The 17,060-nt window shown below is 34.0% G+C and overlaps 1 protein-coding gene across 2 annotated transcripts in view; it reads left to right on the plus strand.

Annotated features, from left to right (window-relative positions):
- Positions 1–17,060, plus strand: part of PACRG (PARK2 co-regulated) — a 259,060-nt gene that overhangs the window by 131,198 nt on the left and 110,802 nt on the right. For both annotated transcript variants that reach the window (XM_009891441.1, XM_009891440.1), the window contains one exon: positions 14,331–14,502. In XM_009891441.1, the coding sequence (XP_009889743.1) occupies positions 14,331–14,502 (172 nt within the window). The remainder of the gene's footprint in view (positions 1–14,330; positions 14,503–17,060) is intronic.

Consider the following 17,060-nt stretch of genomic DNA (forward strand, 5'->3'; position numbering starts at 1 on the left):
AAAATCTTACTAAATAAATGTATAAAGGTGCATATGGAGAATGCGTATCAATACTATAACTTACAGATAGATACTACGCGATGTATTGACCTCCTTGGTATATTTTTTTCAAGGACAGTTTACAAATCCAATGACTTGATCTCATTTCATCTAGTAAAAACTATATTATAAAAACCTGTTTGTTTCAAATTCAGTTTGCAACACACTTGAAGACACAGTTCATCTTTCACTGATAAATTGAATAGAAAAGTCAAAGAACTGGGCAATCATCCTGTGAAATACACTCTGACTTGCTCTACGATATGATACTGGATTTTTTATAATGTAATTCTTGAGGTTTGCAGAGATAATAAAGCATGGTGCTAGCAACTGTTTCGCTGTTAGTTATTTTACTTAAGTTCAGTTTACTTTCCCCACATTTGTCTTTGGCTTACACTTTTTATTACTTTCAAGGAAAATCAAAAATCAACCAGAACTATCATTGCCATAGTCTACTGTTGTTATTGATCTGAGCCTCTGTGGTAGTTTTTCCTTTCCAATAATTTTCAGAAGAGATACATCTAGCCTGAAAAACATTCTTGAGTCAGTACGCTGGATGGTTCAAATTTAAAGTACTGCTGTGGCAGATTGGTAGCATACTAAATAACCTTGATAAGCATGATCCCCATTTTTTTATGGGGAGAATTCCAATTTTGAGCGAAGAATGCAAGATTTAGCTGTTTTCCTAAAGGCTTCTGCTTTCTAAAGGAATTGATCAGAAACAATTTTAAAGTTTGCTATACAAATTCAAAATATTGTTATTATTAATATGTATTCAAAATATCATTGTCTTATCTTCAATGCACTGTCTATTTGTGTCTGTATGTTAGGATTTTATACTGGCAACCACTGCCACAATATCTGCAGTATGTTCAGACCCTAAGTACGTATATTTTAAAAAGAATATTTTACTGATTTCCATAAAGGCTATAGATATGCCTACAAAGTAGATCCACAAAATGTAAGAAGGATTCTGTGATCTTTGGAAAAGAATTTTGAATTGTTTCCTCTTTTTTCAAGTATTAAAGAGCATTATTAAAGTAGAAAAATGCACTGAACTAATACAATGTAAACAAAGCTACCATGTCTCACAGTGGCAATTTTGAAGTGTACATTAGTTACACAGAGAAGAGAATGTACAATGGCATGCCTTACAATATTTTATTCTTTCTAAATACATACACGATGTATTACCTTATAATATTAAGCATAAACTTGAATTTTCCTTCTTAAATTTACCTATACTATCAATAATATGGACTCTGTTAACAAATTAAAAACCTTTAAGTCCATACATTTTCAGCATTACAGGGCAAGTGAATATTTTCAAGATAAATTTAGCACTGAGATAAAAGAAGTATAATTAAAGGGCAAGTGAATATTTTCAAGATAAATTTAGCATTGAGATAAAAGAAGTATAATTAAAGAACATAAAATGTATTATGCCAAAGAGAAAAAGACCTACCCTCTGACATTTAAAGTGGGGTGCTAGTTATGGTTTTAATTAGAAAATAATCCTTTGCCAGCCCATTCAGTTGCTAAGTCAGAATAACACTTTACTATAAGGAATTTCGCTGGAACTTAGGCAAATGACCATTGGGTTTACCCACATTACAGAAGCTTTCTTATATTTTAAATTTCAAAGACAATTTTGTCTGTTACTTTTCTAACCCAACAAAATAAAGCCGTGGGTATTGCAGTACATTTAAATATTTTCCATCCAGATTTCACCAAATCCACTCCTTCCTTCCAGGGACTTATCCTATCTTGCTGAGATGAATACAGTTTGGAAAAAAGTTTTCTTGAAAGAGCAAATAAATGCTTAATAAAGCAACCAGAAATACATGGGGAAGGGTTTCTAAATTCAGTGTCTTAAGTCAATGTTTGATCAACAGTTGTTGCCTTTGAAACACCATATTTTTATATACCTAAGTAGATTTGTTATGGGTACCAAATTCAGAAAGACCTGTTGAATTATCTGATTGGTACAAGTGTATGACTCATAACACTAACATTGTGTCCAATATCCGAAGAAAATTTCTGTTTGGGCTGGCATGGCATTTTGCACAGAAATCCAAATGACCATAACTAGATGAATTATCACAGGTAAATGAATGTACCACAAAGAAGCATATTGAAGTTTCTGTTGAATTTGTTGACAACATATGATCTCCAAAAAAAAATCAGTGAAAGTAATATGGATGTATTGACTGAAAGTCATCTGAACAGTTCTTTCCGACTGTGAAATGCCATTTTCTGTGACACCATCAATGTAACAGTTATGTTCAATGACTCATTTCACAGACACCCATGTCAGATGCCACAAGCGACTGTAATCTCCTCCTAAAGCAGGATTTATTTTTAACTTTTAGAGAGTAATATTGTCTAATCAATTCAACTTGCTTAATAGTCTTGAGTGATACCTCTGCACTAAACATATATGTTTTGATATACTTTGATATAAAAAAGTGATATTAAACACTTGAGCCAAAAGACTTCTACTGATTTATTTTTTGCAAATGTATTTATGTTCTTCATTCTGCCTCAGTTTGCGTAAGTCATGCCAACCTCCACATTTATCCTAGAAAACTAACAGGGTCATAGTATGGCCTTGAGCATTGACACAGCACTGTTAAGTACGCAGATAGATGGTGTGATTTTGTCCGGGGTTTATTTGCCTAGATAATGCTCATCCATGATTCAAGGTAAGCAACTACCAAGCCTATTCACAATATGCAATTTAAAGGCAACCCCCCTGTTTTGTACATCAAAGCATTTAGCTGTACAGAAACAATCTCTCCCACACTACTGTTCGTTGGGCTCAGAGAATGACTCCCCACCCTGTTTTGGTTTTAAGTATAGATATAATTCATGTAAACATCTATTAGTCACACTGTAGGTTATCAGTTCTGAAAATTATGTGCTAGTCTTGAGTTTTTGCTTCTTTGGAATAGCATTGTTTTTAATAGGGGGAGGATTTTAACTTTTCTGTGGTAGCCCAATCTGTTTGTTGCAAAATCTGACCTTGAAATTTACAATAATATCCTGGCTATCTTGTTTCATAGTTCACTCTTGAAATAGAGGACAACACCTTCATAGTGTTTGGTATCAGCCAGCAGATGGTGCAGTATTCCCTTCCATTTCTGAGGCTCTGTCAATGTCTGGAATTATTGCATTTAGTATTTGGTTCACCTGTCTGCAGTTTACCTTTGGGGACCTTTCAGCGTTGCTAGCATATTGTCTCAGGTATTTCATTCCACCAGACTGTGACTGAAAAGCGTGAAGTAACATCAGAGCCATCTTCCAGGGCTCCTGGAGGCCATGGGACAAAGGATTTCTGATGGTTGACATCTTCTTCGACAGTCCTCTGCTCCAAAACTTAGACAGTCCATGGTCTTTCTCAGACACGCTTACAGGCAGTGAGAATGTTTTAACTTTCCTGTGTATTATTCCTGAAGTTAGTGAAGATTCACACATTGTGGCCCTGCTTTCTCCAACTTGTTTCAGGAAGATTTGATTGCAGAACCTCTTTGTTGGTCAAATGCAAGAGTTCCTGGCCTAAATATACAGCATTCGTGGTAACTGTCCCAATACATTTTAGTATCTTTCTGGATCCTGGATGGTTATCTGGAAATGTTCAGACATTGCTCTTTCCTGGGGAGGAATGTAATTTTCATATGTGGGCAATCGAACCAAAAGAGGCTATTTGGCTGGTGGAAAAGATTCCCAAATGGATGTACCACTAAATCACTTTAAAAGTTGGTGGGTGACTTTCAAGGGTTGTCAGTTATACAATTACTTTGTCAACTTATGCCACAGACCCCTCACAGCTTCTTGGCGCTTTCTGAAAATCCCTTGGCCTTGAATATAAGTAAGGTTTTAACCAAAGTTCCGTCCTTTAAGAGATCCTGTTAATCAGTACAGAGCTTAATCTAGTTCCTGTGGCTCTGAAGAAGCCACAAGGTAGGTCAGACACTTTTTATGCATGCTTGACTTCACCTTGCTGGAAATTAGCTTTTTCTATTCCAGGAGAGTGAAGAATTGAGATGTTAGAGAGGCATACACATCTTAAAATATTTCAGTTACCGGAATAACATTATCCACCCTCACAAAAAAGCAAGTGTTTTTATTCATGTCACCATATATAATATTCTAAATAGGATTAAATATTACTGTGATTCCTTTTTGCATGAAATACCATTAAAATACAAATACTGAGCAAAATTTGCTGGGTACAAAATAATCGTTTCTTGAACTCACTTGAAATTTGGTTTGTTAGTTAGTTATATTAGCTCTAGAGATATACAATTAAAAGTCCTGAGTAATTGTGTCACCTTTACACATATTTCTTCTTTAATTAAGCTTAATCAGTATGAAAACAAGGTTCAGTTGGGAGCCTTATGCTGGAGCTTCTAGGAAGTGGAGGAATGTCCAGTAGTTTGTGCATCTTACTTACATTTGTGACTTGATTTTTAAAATAAATAGTTTAAGTCTGACAGGAGAGTGACTAGATGTCAGTGTTTTGATTTTTAAATTGATATTATTGTGTTGATTTCCTTTTAGAAGTTCAGCAAATGTGCTGACAGTAATGACTTGCTTTGCCATATTTTTTTTGCTGTGAAAAATTATTCTCTTGTTTGAACCCATACTATAAACCATTTAGAGTTTACTGTGTGCATTTAAAATATTGTAGATCTCAGCTTCTGTGTGTCCATTGGATTAATCATGGAAGGGGTATAACCGAAAGTGGCAAACAAATTCATCGAAAATTAGATGAAGTTGCCTGCGAACCTTCTATGAGGAGTACTTCTCTTTGTGACAGCTCAGATAATTCTGTTCGGTTAGCAGAAACTTATTTTGCTGCAGATGAGAACTCCTAAGCAGGCCAGTGTGGCACATTACAGTGCCAAAGTGGCATTAATAGAAACAAAATGAGTCACTGGAGGATGACCTGACCTTCTGTGGCAAACAACTTCCTCCTGGAATACTCCACTCAGAGAGGATAGCATACAAGGTAGGACTCATTCCACTGACAGAGCACGCAGAGAGCAAGTCTCATAAGGGGGGCTCCGGACCTAGGGACAGAACTGTTCTCACTGTTATCACTCTCCTCCCAAATAAGCCTCATTTTTTATATGAACATAATGAACTTCTCCCCTGAAGCTCTTGAAGAAGATTGCGTTACTATAGTCCATAAAAACCTTTATCATCTTTCCTTGGCTGTCACTGTATGTATCACTTTGAACTTACAAAATGGTGTTCTACACTTCAGAATGTTTTATGGCTTCCAGAAGATTCAAGATGGTAGCAGTTAGAAACGAGTATCACAAAAATGAAGTTTAAAAAAAGTGTGCATTTTTTTCATGTCTTTAAAAACTTTTATTCAAGAAAGTACCCATATTAGGAAGTAATCTCTCTTAATACTGCTTATGTTGTTGACCTTTGCCTCGGGTGGTGCTTTTTCAAATCAGACCAGACTGTTAACTGGAAGTCTTTGAAATAAGAATCACTTTTCCAATATTTTTGCATAGTTATCAACATCATTCGGCCTTAATATTAATCAATGCAATTACCTTGAACCAGGACACAGCATTATAAGTTGCAAAAGTAAATCATAATTTTTACTTTTTTATCTTGCATTGTATCTTTACCACATTGGTAAATCATTTCATTTTGTCAGCCAGTTTCAATTCTTTGCAATATTCCATGTTTTCTATAATTCTGAGTAATACTTTTAATTCAAAATTGTTGTGGCCTGTGATAATATACCAAGCAGCATCATTTCTGCTAATCCCCAGGGCACTCCACCATTAGCCTTTTTGCTTCTTCTACTGTAACCAGCTTTTAATTCGTGAAGGGACTTCATTTTGCCTCCTGTGGCTACTAACTTAATAATCTCCTGAAAAGGACTCTATTGAAAGCTTTTTGAAATCCTAATTCAATATCTACAGAGCCAGATATCCTTTATCTATTATTTTTTTAACTCTTAAAACTGTGCCTTTGATTGCTTTCAACAAGCTGAATCTGCAAAGTACAGTCTACAGATTTCTGCTCTGTGTCTAGCAAGTCTGTTTTGTAAGAGAAAGAGACATATAAAACCTTTAATTTAAACCAGCTTCTGAGTTCTTGCTAAACTTATGACACAGCCAGCTAAGTGACTGGGCTCTGGTACATGTAGGATTCTGATTGGACTTCTGAGAAGTATAGATTCTTTTTAAAAAATCAACCTGAAAAGTAGGATGTTCTCATTAAAAGAATTATCCAAATGCTGTGTGAAATCAATAAGATTAACTGTATAATAAGAAATGAATGCACTATGGACTTTGGCTTCCTTCCTGTTTTGTACAGTTTTCCTTGTTTAATAATAATGTTACCCACAAATATACAGTTACATCTTTGGAGATTAATAAAATGTGAGTGAAGCATTTTTCCAATTTTGGTGGTACAGGAATAAAACCTAAAAATTGCAGACTTGAACAGGTGTATGATAGGTATGATATATTTTTCTCTGACAATGTTCAGAAATCCCCTATGGCAATGCATTTTTGGAATTTGTGAGCAAGAGTATACCATGTCTATTCCTGTAGGGAACCATCAGTAACCCCTTTACATTACTCAGAATAAAGGAATAATGGGATGGGCTTAAAAGAAGAAGTAGCTTAATCATGTTTATATACATAAACACATTTGCTGCACATTTGCTTTTGTTGCAAAATGCAATTATTACCTGTTTGGATCAACTTTGAAATTGCATGATGTCTACAAAGTAAGATAAGACTATAGGCTCACCTTAAACAGTTTGAAGAAATATTTTTTCTTCTTCTTTTCTGTTGGGGAGAGAACACAGTACCACTGTTTTATTCTATTTATTATGGCCATTCTACCCACTTTCCTGCCTAGAGATAAGTGTGAAGAGTCAGAATGTGATAGGAACAGTCTCATAGAATGGTCTTAATGTAGAAAGATCACTGTTCTAAGTTGCCTTTGAGCCATTTGGTTTCATAATTTTTTTTGTATTTTTAAAAAAATATTGTGTGTGAAAATGCAAATGATAATGTTTAGTGACATGTTATATAATTTCTAAAGCCATAAACCTGCCAGTTTTTCACTTTGTGCATGTCTGAAACTTACAACAAAATTGGATGGATGGACAATTCTAGTTATGCATTACATTGTAGAAGGTTTTCTAGTATTTTATGCTATAGTTCAATTATTAAAACAAAAGAAATCTTCAGATAGTTGTTTTAAACTTTTCCCACAGACATTTTTTTCTATGTGCCTTTGTCCCAATGTTCCTGTTTGTCTCTAATTTTTCTGTTTTGTGTTCTTTTTATTAAACCCAAAGAACTTCAAGTTAATTTGACAAACAGCTTTGCGTGAATAATTGGCAAAGCAAAAGGAAATTAATGCCAAAAAATAAGAAAACAATTACTTGGCCACTAGCTTTCCGAATGGGATAGAATCAGTTGACACTCTCTCCTGATTTATCCTCATAATCAATTCTCGACAAATAACATAAGAGTGTGTGGTTTCATCTTATCAAAATGGTAGCAAACATTCTTTGAGCAAAAGATGAATATTTTTTCCAAAAAGTCAATTTTAAATTAACCCCGTACTGACATACTGCATTGTATGTGTTTTGTTGGGGTGGACAAACTGGTCTGATAAAGTTTAAAATGAACTCCATATTGCACCAATAGATAAAAAAAGATCAATATTCTTCCTCAGAAAGGTGGTGGGAGAGTCTTGCAGCCACCTCCTTATGGTCTTTCTACTTTCAAACTCTGTCTTGGAGAGGGGGGGGGTGTTAATCTCTATCTAGCCTCCTCCCCTTGCCTCTTACTGGGATGTGTTATCCTCTTTGCTTTCCTTTTCAGAGAAAATGTGCCCACTGGTGCCTAATTAAGTGTCTGCAATATTGGAAGTTTCTTCTTCACAATGATAAACCTTTGTGCATTCTATAGTGAAGGAACAGCGTTTATCTTCTGCTTCTTGCTGCTGCCTAAGTGCAGCTATGGGGGATTTCTCAGATGTTGCAGCTGATGGTGTAGCTTAATCTGCCATGGGGCTAGGGACCCCTGAGGGGTCATTAATTCCTATTCACCTCTCAAAGTAGGTGTATATGCTACATATAATATTGCATGGCTATTATAAGTGCAAATTATCTTTACACATCATTTAAGGCTCATATTAGGCGATTGCAAATTAAAGAGATTAGCAAAATGCAGAGAAATAATGCCTCTCTATCCTAATCTAAAGTTTCACATTTATTGAGCTTGTGGAACTCTTACAACATATTAGTAAATCATGTAAGGAAAAAAATGGAACAATTGGGTGTGTCTAACAAGGCATCAGCAAGTCTTTGTGCGACAAGAAGAGTATAACTATATAAGCATACATTCTGAAGTAGTGGAGATACTTTTGTCTGCCACTGAGATTATCATGTGGTCCATTATTTGCTTCGCACAAACAATTCTCGAGTACGTTCCACATTTGTCAGTCATGTTTACAGAGCACTTTTCTCAGGATGCATTCATCTTCTATTTATGCTGCTTCCCATCAATTAAAAGAAAGCAATTCTTTAAGCATAGTCTACAGCTGTTTGCTGTATTAGAATAATAGTATATTTTACCTGCTTTCTTAGAAATCAGTTGACTCAGATAATCTAATGTGGTTAGAATCCAAAATAAGAACAAGTCAAAACCCACTTAATTTTCTTTACTTTTTTCAGTTTGGGGAACTCCTATATATCAGTTTGTCCCTGTTATTTCCAATGAAGAATTAATGGGAATAAAATCTGGATACTTTGTATTAGGGTAAATTGATGATAACAACAGGAGAGCTTTCATGACTGCCTTGTGTAGTAGCATTAATGCTTTTCTATCTATACTAGAAATATCTCATACATTTAAAATAATATTTGCCATTTTCATATCTGCATAATATTGGTGGCTTGTAATGATTAATAAGTCTGCTCAACTCTTTTCCCTTCCCTTCCCTTCCCTTCCCTTCCCTTCCCTTCCCTTCCCTTCCCCTCCCTTTCCTTCCCTTCTTTATCACACTGATGAACTATACTGTAGCAGAAATTTTTGCTATTAGTCTGTCAATTTAACATTGCATGTCATACTCTAAGGTCTGTATCTCATAATCCAGGCATTTTTTTTGTCATCCTGTTTTTTCCTGTATGATACACTGACCCCCCTTTATATTGGCAAGACCCGCCTGATCTGTATTACCAGCGAAACTTATATTGATAAAGTCTAAATCCAGGCAGTACAATTCAAAAGATTTATGAAAATGCAAGGATAGAATCCCCTCCCTCCAGAAATGTACTAGATTATCTTCTGGAAGGCATAGCTCACAGGCTGTTAGAGATTCGCACACGTAGCTCAGAATCCATTTCTTAAATACAAATTAATTCTTAGGTTACATTTATAGGAAGAGATTTCAGTTGTTTTTTTACCCTCTCTCTAGGTGGGGAGGAGTTCACACAAATTTAGATCTTCCTTCTCCATGCCCCCATTTCTCTCCCAATCATTGATCCTCTAGTTATTTAGGGAATAATATGACCTTCTTCTTGACTATTAATTTTCCTCATCTCAGTAACCCTAGTAAGATTAGATTGTCACCTCCAGGTGTGTCAACTGAAAAGAAAATGTTTTGGTTATCATAGGCAGGATCAGCACCATTGCTAGTAACAATTGTTCTCAACATAATATCTGTGGAGTATGTCTGCTGTAGTGATATACTTTGAGTATTTGATTTTCAGTAACCTTACAGATGTCTTGATCATATCCATTTCTAGCCATTGTTGCTTACAGTAGATTATGAATAAAATGACTTTGCAATATTGCCAAATAATTTTGATCAAACCATTTCTGTTTCAGTTATGCTTCTCATTCATGCATATCAAGAATGAGCCTAAAGTAAGTGGATGCATTTTATTATGAGTGTTTCCCCATAATTTGAAAATAATCCACATGATTAGGCAGCATTGTCAGCTGAGAGAAAGCAGTGCAAAAATGAGACAGGCAAATGAGACAATCTGCAGGGATAAAGAGTCGTATTGCTCCGTTTGGAGCCATATGTAGAAGGAACCTCTCTATGCAGATAGGAATAATATCTAGAAAACAATTATCGATTATATGCCCCTAAAATGAAAAAAAGAAAAAAAGGTTAGAACTACATTTACTTTAAGGTGCACATCATAGTTGGAAACTATTTCATATCATACTCCTCTTCAGTGTTTTCAGAATTAAATGTTACTGTGTTCCAACTTCATTGAGAAGAGCAATAGGACATCAAGATATAGAGAATACTATAGAAAATTGAATTATATCTTGCTATATAAAATAAAACAGAACAATATCTGTTCGTAGCTCTTCTCAACTATTTTTATTGATGACATCTTGTAACTAACATGGAGGTAATAGGGAATGCAGTAAATTCAAAATTATTATCTATGCAAAATTTCTGTATTTTTTTTACATGAAGTGATATTTCAGAGCTGAATTCAGCCAGCCAGTACAGTAAACTCCAAAAACATTTCTTATTATTGCTTCTTTTAATTTATCTCTGGGAGGTAAATATTTTCTTCTGTTATTTAACTTCTTGTGAGAAGTTAAATAACTATAGAATGTGTTAATAATGCTCTAAATTCAGTTTGACTGAGTTAAAAGGTTTCTGTTGGGGTGTTTCTCCCTTGCCATTGCCTGTTTCTTTTCCAGTTTGATAATTTTCCACTTGTTTTAAGGTAAGTATTTTATCATTTCATTGCAGAATGCAAAATATAGGTACAACTTCCCTTGTATTTTTTTTGATGAACACAAGTTAGACTAAAACTCTTTCAATAGATTTTGTATTTTTTTTGATGAACACAAATAATAAGTTAGACTAAAACTCTTTCAATAGATAATCTTTGTAGTATAAGCCTATGCAATATGTATTGAAAGGTGAAATACAGCAGGCTAAAAAGAAAATAATTTCTTCTTAGAAAACATGCAGGGACTAAATGCAACGGCAGAATTGATCTTTGAATCGTAAGTACCATAAGCAAAGTTACCATATTAAAAGCTCCATCTGATCAAGTTGAGAAAATACTAGTGAGCATTACTTGCTCCATAGTGAAGATAAAAACAAACATCCCATTATGAATCAAGAGACAAATATACTAAAAGCAAGAAATCAAAAACTGTGAAATGTACAGGCTTCGTCTTGTCAATGGATAGAGGATATTGGAAGAAAAAAAGAAACCTTGAAAGAAGGTTGAAAGAAATCTTGGAAGAAAAATCAGAAAGGAAGTTCAAAACTGAGACTATTCAAGAATGTTTCCCCTTTTCTCTTTCCATTAACCTAGAAAATAGAGAGGAAATAGCTGGTGTAGAATGGAAGACAAATCTTAAAAGGTACAATTATTTTACCAAGGTATCCTTACAAAAACTCCTGTTTGTCCTTATCAAACCAACAATTCCAGAGTTTCTTTTACTATACCGAATTTTAATGCCTTAGCTAAAGATGTTAAATGCATACATAAACAGTTAGATATAATGTTTCTGGGAGATCAAATCTGACTTTTGGATAATCATATCAATGACATCTAGTATTATGTAATCAGTGGTGTGAAATGAGATGGAAAATTAAGTTGTTTGTGTGTCTTAAACACTACCTTCTAAAACTCAGGTTTGCCTTATGGATTGCCAGATTACTTTAAATATGGTTATTTAAGAAAGGCCAATAACATCCTTTTTGTCAAACCTTCAGTTTTTTCAAATAGCTTGCTTTCTTCATCTAAGAGGCAGATTAGCCACGAAGCTTATTTCTACTATTTACAACCTAGACTCTTTATCTGGGTTTTCATTATCTCAGCAAACTTTCCTCTCACTATGAGCTACATCATAGGAACAGATTTTCCGCTGGACAAATTAACTGTGATACTGCCATTAGTTTCCTCCCATCCTGTGCATCGGTTGTACATATTGATAAGACATCAGTTATAAACTGTATGTTGTATCTTTTTCACCTGAGAAGCTTGTAGTATACAAAAGTGACATGGAAGTTTCATGAAGCAGAAGATTTTGCCGATTATAATACAGTTGGGTTGACCAGTTACCACTGAAAAACATTGACAAGCTTTTGAACACGTTTTCTTTGTATCTGAAACAGAAAAAGCACATTTCAAGGGCAAAGAACAGCTGAGAAAAATTGCTCAGAGTATCAGAAATATCACATCTTTGAGAAGAAAGATAACTGGTAGATACAGTTAGAGGAGATATTAGTGAAGACTGGGAGAAAAGAAATGAGAAATTCTACTGTATGTGTTTTGAGCAAAATAGTTGCAAATCCTGATTTAGCAGTCTAACATGAATATGCATCCATCAGGGATATTTTCCCGTGGAAAAAGTTTGTATTTTTGAAAGAGTTGTCAAAAACCAATGTAAGGAATGGATTCTTTAAAAAAAAAAAACATAATCTGATAAAGGTGTTTTTCCTTGTGAAACACCCTCTCCCCCCAGTTTAAAAAAAAAAGCCCACACATTACTAATTGTATCTCTCTTTTTCATATCTTAAAGCTTCCCCCAGACACAGGTAGCTGTTGTAGGTTTTGGCTTCGATTTTCTGAAACTAGAACATTCAATAAAAAAAAAAGCAATCTAATAATCTTATGAACTACAAATTAAAAGTTAAAAAGAAAAATGTTGAACTACATCTTATTGTCCTGTTGACAGAGAATAGGAAAGAAATGCTGCTTCTTGGTCCTGATTTTTTGACCACCTGGCCATTGTCTTACCCAATACAGGTTTCACACTGTAATGAACAATTTGGCCTGTCTTAGGCTCATCACCAGAAGTTTGTAGGTGCTATATTGTTGTCTTCTGTTCTCAGTGACTTTGGGGGCAGACTTCTTTTGCCACCTCACAAGTATTGTCCGTAGCATGCTGAATGTCCTCAAGAAATACAAACCCCATCAATTTAGGAATTTAAATGTCTTCTGATTCTTGTTTTGTAAAGATCTTCATACATGGTTGCTTTGTATAGTCATTTTTGAACTTTCTCAAGAACTGACCCTGGGATATTTACCCTAAAAGCATCTGATAAAGGCGTTTTTCCTTGTGAAACAAAAAGCCAATGAGCGATAATTACAGAGAAGCCATCATATATGTTATTGTGAAAACAGGAAATGTGAGTTTCATTTGTTCCTTCCTCTACACGGTTCATTACAGGGACTTGATTTCATTCACATAGGTGAATAGGTATTACGCAATTGTTGCAATCAGTGCATATGAGACTATGTAAGTATGTAATTGGTGAGATGCTGAAAGCAAATGTAAAGGACTTACTTTCGATTATCTGTTCCAACTAATTTTCATTTATCATGGATGGATCAGTTTCAACATGAAAGATTGAAGCAGTCAAGTCAGTAGCTAAGATGCGCAAGACCAAGATTCAGATCTGCTCAGAGTCAAGCAGAGAGGAAAATGAATCGTGGCTGCAGAGAATGTATGTCTGCTACTTGATGACTTTGGGAATTCCCCAAGAAGTGTAAGGCCCAACTTCAATTTTGGCTGCTTGATTTCAAATTTTTCTTCTACAATTCACATGAGAATGTGATTACTGGCCCTAAATTAAGGGCCGGGGTTTTGTTTGCTTAACCTGACAATTTTTTTTAGATTATTTGGACCTTTAGCTTGATCTATGTGACAAAGCTTGTTAGATTTGAAGGAGCAGGCATCTACTCAATTACAAAATATAATCCTACAGGAAAACTAGGGTAGCAGCTAAGGAGTGTTTTAAAGATGGAAGTGGATACCTAAAGATATGAACTGATCTCCAACAGATTTTGAGAATCATATTGTGTTCAGAGAAGGTGCTTTGCTATTGAATCTCTTTTTTCTCTTATTTGTTCTTTTCAGTGTCCAAGTGAAGATCTAAAGATCAGATTTTTCCAAAATAAACATAATGTTATTCTTAAAGTGGCTGGTTTAATTCCGGTGGGTAACATACAAAGTAAGGTGTATAAGCAATAATATCAGAATCTAGTACTGACTTATCAAAAAATGAAAATATATGGGAACATATTAGTTTTCATTCTTTTCTTCAGGTCTAATATTTCTGGATTTCAGTATCTGGCCATAAACCATATTTGAAACTTAATGATACTCTGCAGTGATACAAAATGAATTTTTATTTACTAAATGTACCTGTGTAGATGGCATGAGTTATCTGTTGGCCTGATTGCTTTGTATTATTATTGAAAAATTGCATTTATTTGTTTGTTTATTTTGTATTTTCAGGTAGAGATTGAAAAGCTGGACTATCATTACTATCTGCCTTTGTTTTTTGATGGGCTTTGTGAAATGACATTTCCATATGACTTTTTTGCTCGTCAAGGAATCCATGACATGCTGGAACATGGTGGAAACAAGATTCTTCCTGTCATTCCTGAGCTCATTATCCCAATAAAAAGTAAGTGAACATGTGGAAAAAAAAATCCCTAATATTACATTTATATAGTGTAGATTTTTGATAAGTTGCTAATTAAGCAATAAAACATGACAGACTGTACATTTCATGCAGATTATTGCAAATGTGAGTAAATTGGAAGATAGAAGGCCAGAAGGCTTGTGCCTTCAATCACCTAGTGCGTGCAATAATTCAGAAGAATAGATTGTCTGGTTAGTGTTTTTCCTATTAGAATGTGGCTCTTGGTCTTTGGAAATGTGAAGTGACATTTTCTTACCTGATTTTGTATTTTTATTATGTAAATCCATTACTGTATAAACCACTAAAATCACCTAAAATGACAGGAGAAATTAACATATGAAATTTAGGGAATTATGTTTCTTTTTGTCCTTTTGTTTATTATACAGTTGTCTTTATTCACTGGGTATCTTTTCTATCATCATTCTCATTACTTTGCATATACATATGTCTATGTAAACTAGGAGTTCTGCCTGACTAATTAATGTTGTATGTAAATTTTTTCCGTTTAAAAAATATTAATTTTGAAGTTTTTATATATTCAAATATAGGGTTTTTTTGTAGAAAATGTATGTGAAAGGTAATAAATAATTTTAATATAAGTGTAATATCACTAAAACTAAAACTTCCTTTCTTGAAACATCTAGTCTGTCAGATATAGTATATTGCCCTTCCTGTTTCTTTAGACCAGTACCTTGAGGAGATGCTATTCTGAACCATCATCCTTCTTTAGTTAAGTATTATGATTCTTAAGTCAGCATACTATACCTGTACTCATAGATGCTCATATTTGTTAAACTTGCATTCTGTTTTATTCTTGATCAGTACTGGTATCATTGCTGTCCTTTTTCCTATTTTCCTGAGACGATTCAGCATCCATGCTGATACAGAACAAAATGGAGTCATTGTATTTGTGATGCCGAATGAATAGAGTCAAATACAGTTTTGGAAAATGGGAAAGGGAATATAGTTTGGAGCCTGATAATACTGAAATAATAGTGTTGGAAGGGTCAGAATTGTGTTTTTTCATTCAATTTATTCTCTATTTGAGAAGATTAATTATAAATGTCATTATCTCTATCTTACTATAGATTTTGAAAATGTCAAAAGGAATATGTAATTTTTAGAATGGTTACTCTGTAAGTTACGCTTGTGAAAGATTATGAAAACAATGTTACATTTTTTTTCTCTCTAAGAAGGAAACACATAAACAGAAATCACGTCGTTTCTTTAAATCTGTATTTCCAACACTACCCAAATATATTTATAGTAGTATCTTTTTTTTTTAAAGCTGAAATTGTTTCTTCAGAAAAGACTGCAAGTTTATGACAGCAGCTACTCAGTTAGGATTTAAAAGTCTTGCTGAGACCAGAATCTGTCTTAGAAATAATTACCTGGAAGCTTTAGCTCTTACAGAGCTTTTAGCACTAGAGACTGTGAGGTAAGGATATTTATATGGGTTTAATATATAGTCTTTTAAATCAAGTCATAATTTATGATGCTGGAACACATTCAAGAATGTGCTAGCTAAATTTAGGTTTTGGTTCTGCTTTATTTTATTGTACAGTGCTTATTTTTTTATTTAAAAAAAGTTTCTGTATCGGCTTTAATGTATGAAGAATCTAAGTATTGTATATGATAAACGCTTCTTCCTAATTAAAGCCATATTAATATTAAGAAAAACACACTGCCATCTCAAGGAACCTGAAAATGTATACTCCTTAGAGTTTCTAAATTTGCTATGACTGTGTAATGTAGTAGTGTAGTCAGAGCTATACATTTCTGTGACTCAGCTGCATCCACAATAAACTCAGCTATGTTTTACAAATATTACTGTCTCAAAAGTGTCCCAGTGGGTGAGTTATATCTGATTAACCAGTCTTCTGATTAACCAGTCTTCTTCTAGACGACTACCATATTTCTACTGTGAAAGAGTGAATCAATTGATTGTTAGGCAAGGTAATATATATGATAGATGGGAAAGGGATAAAAGAAAGACAGAAAAATAACTCCATATATAGAATGCTTTTAAAAGCAGATTTGTCTCCTGCACGCTCATCAACGGAAAATATTAGCAAAGACCTGCTCTCTAAAAATGTTTTAAATTAAATATTAGAATTCTGTATTATATTTTAATGATTTAAGGAGAAATCTATCCTCCACCTGTCCTTGCTTAAAGTTCACACTTTTTGAACACTACATCATTAAAGATGAAAATTATATTCTTTAATGAGTCTGTGGGTTACTGTAAGCCCAAATCCTTTTAACAAATTTTCTTCTCGTTATGCAAACGGGCGATGACTAAAAAAAGGCAGATAATTGAAATTAACAGATCCAGTTTCTTTTCCTAAAAAAACTGAAATATGATTAAAATAATATGGAAGAATGCCAATTAATTGAAAAATAATTGCTTATTTTTGTTTGTTCACATTGAAAAACACTCTCTTTTTTGGAAATTCAAAAGAAGAAAAAAACCTCAGGTGGGAGGCATTGAATTCTCAAAGAGAAAACTTCAAAATATATTTTGATTTCTCAAAATGAAA

This window comes from Charadrius vociferus, unplaced genomic scaffold, assembly GCF_000708025.1.
Source record: "Charadrius vociferus isolate BGI_N301 unplaced genomic scaffold, ASM70802v2 scaffold68, whole genome shotgun sequence".
Classification (NCBI taxonomy): Eukaryota; Metazoa; Chordata; class Aves; order Charadriiformes; family Charadriidae; genus Charadrius; species Charadrius vociferus.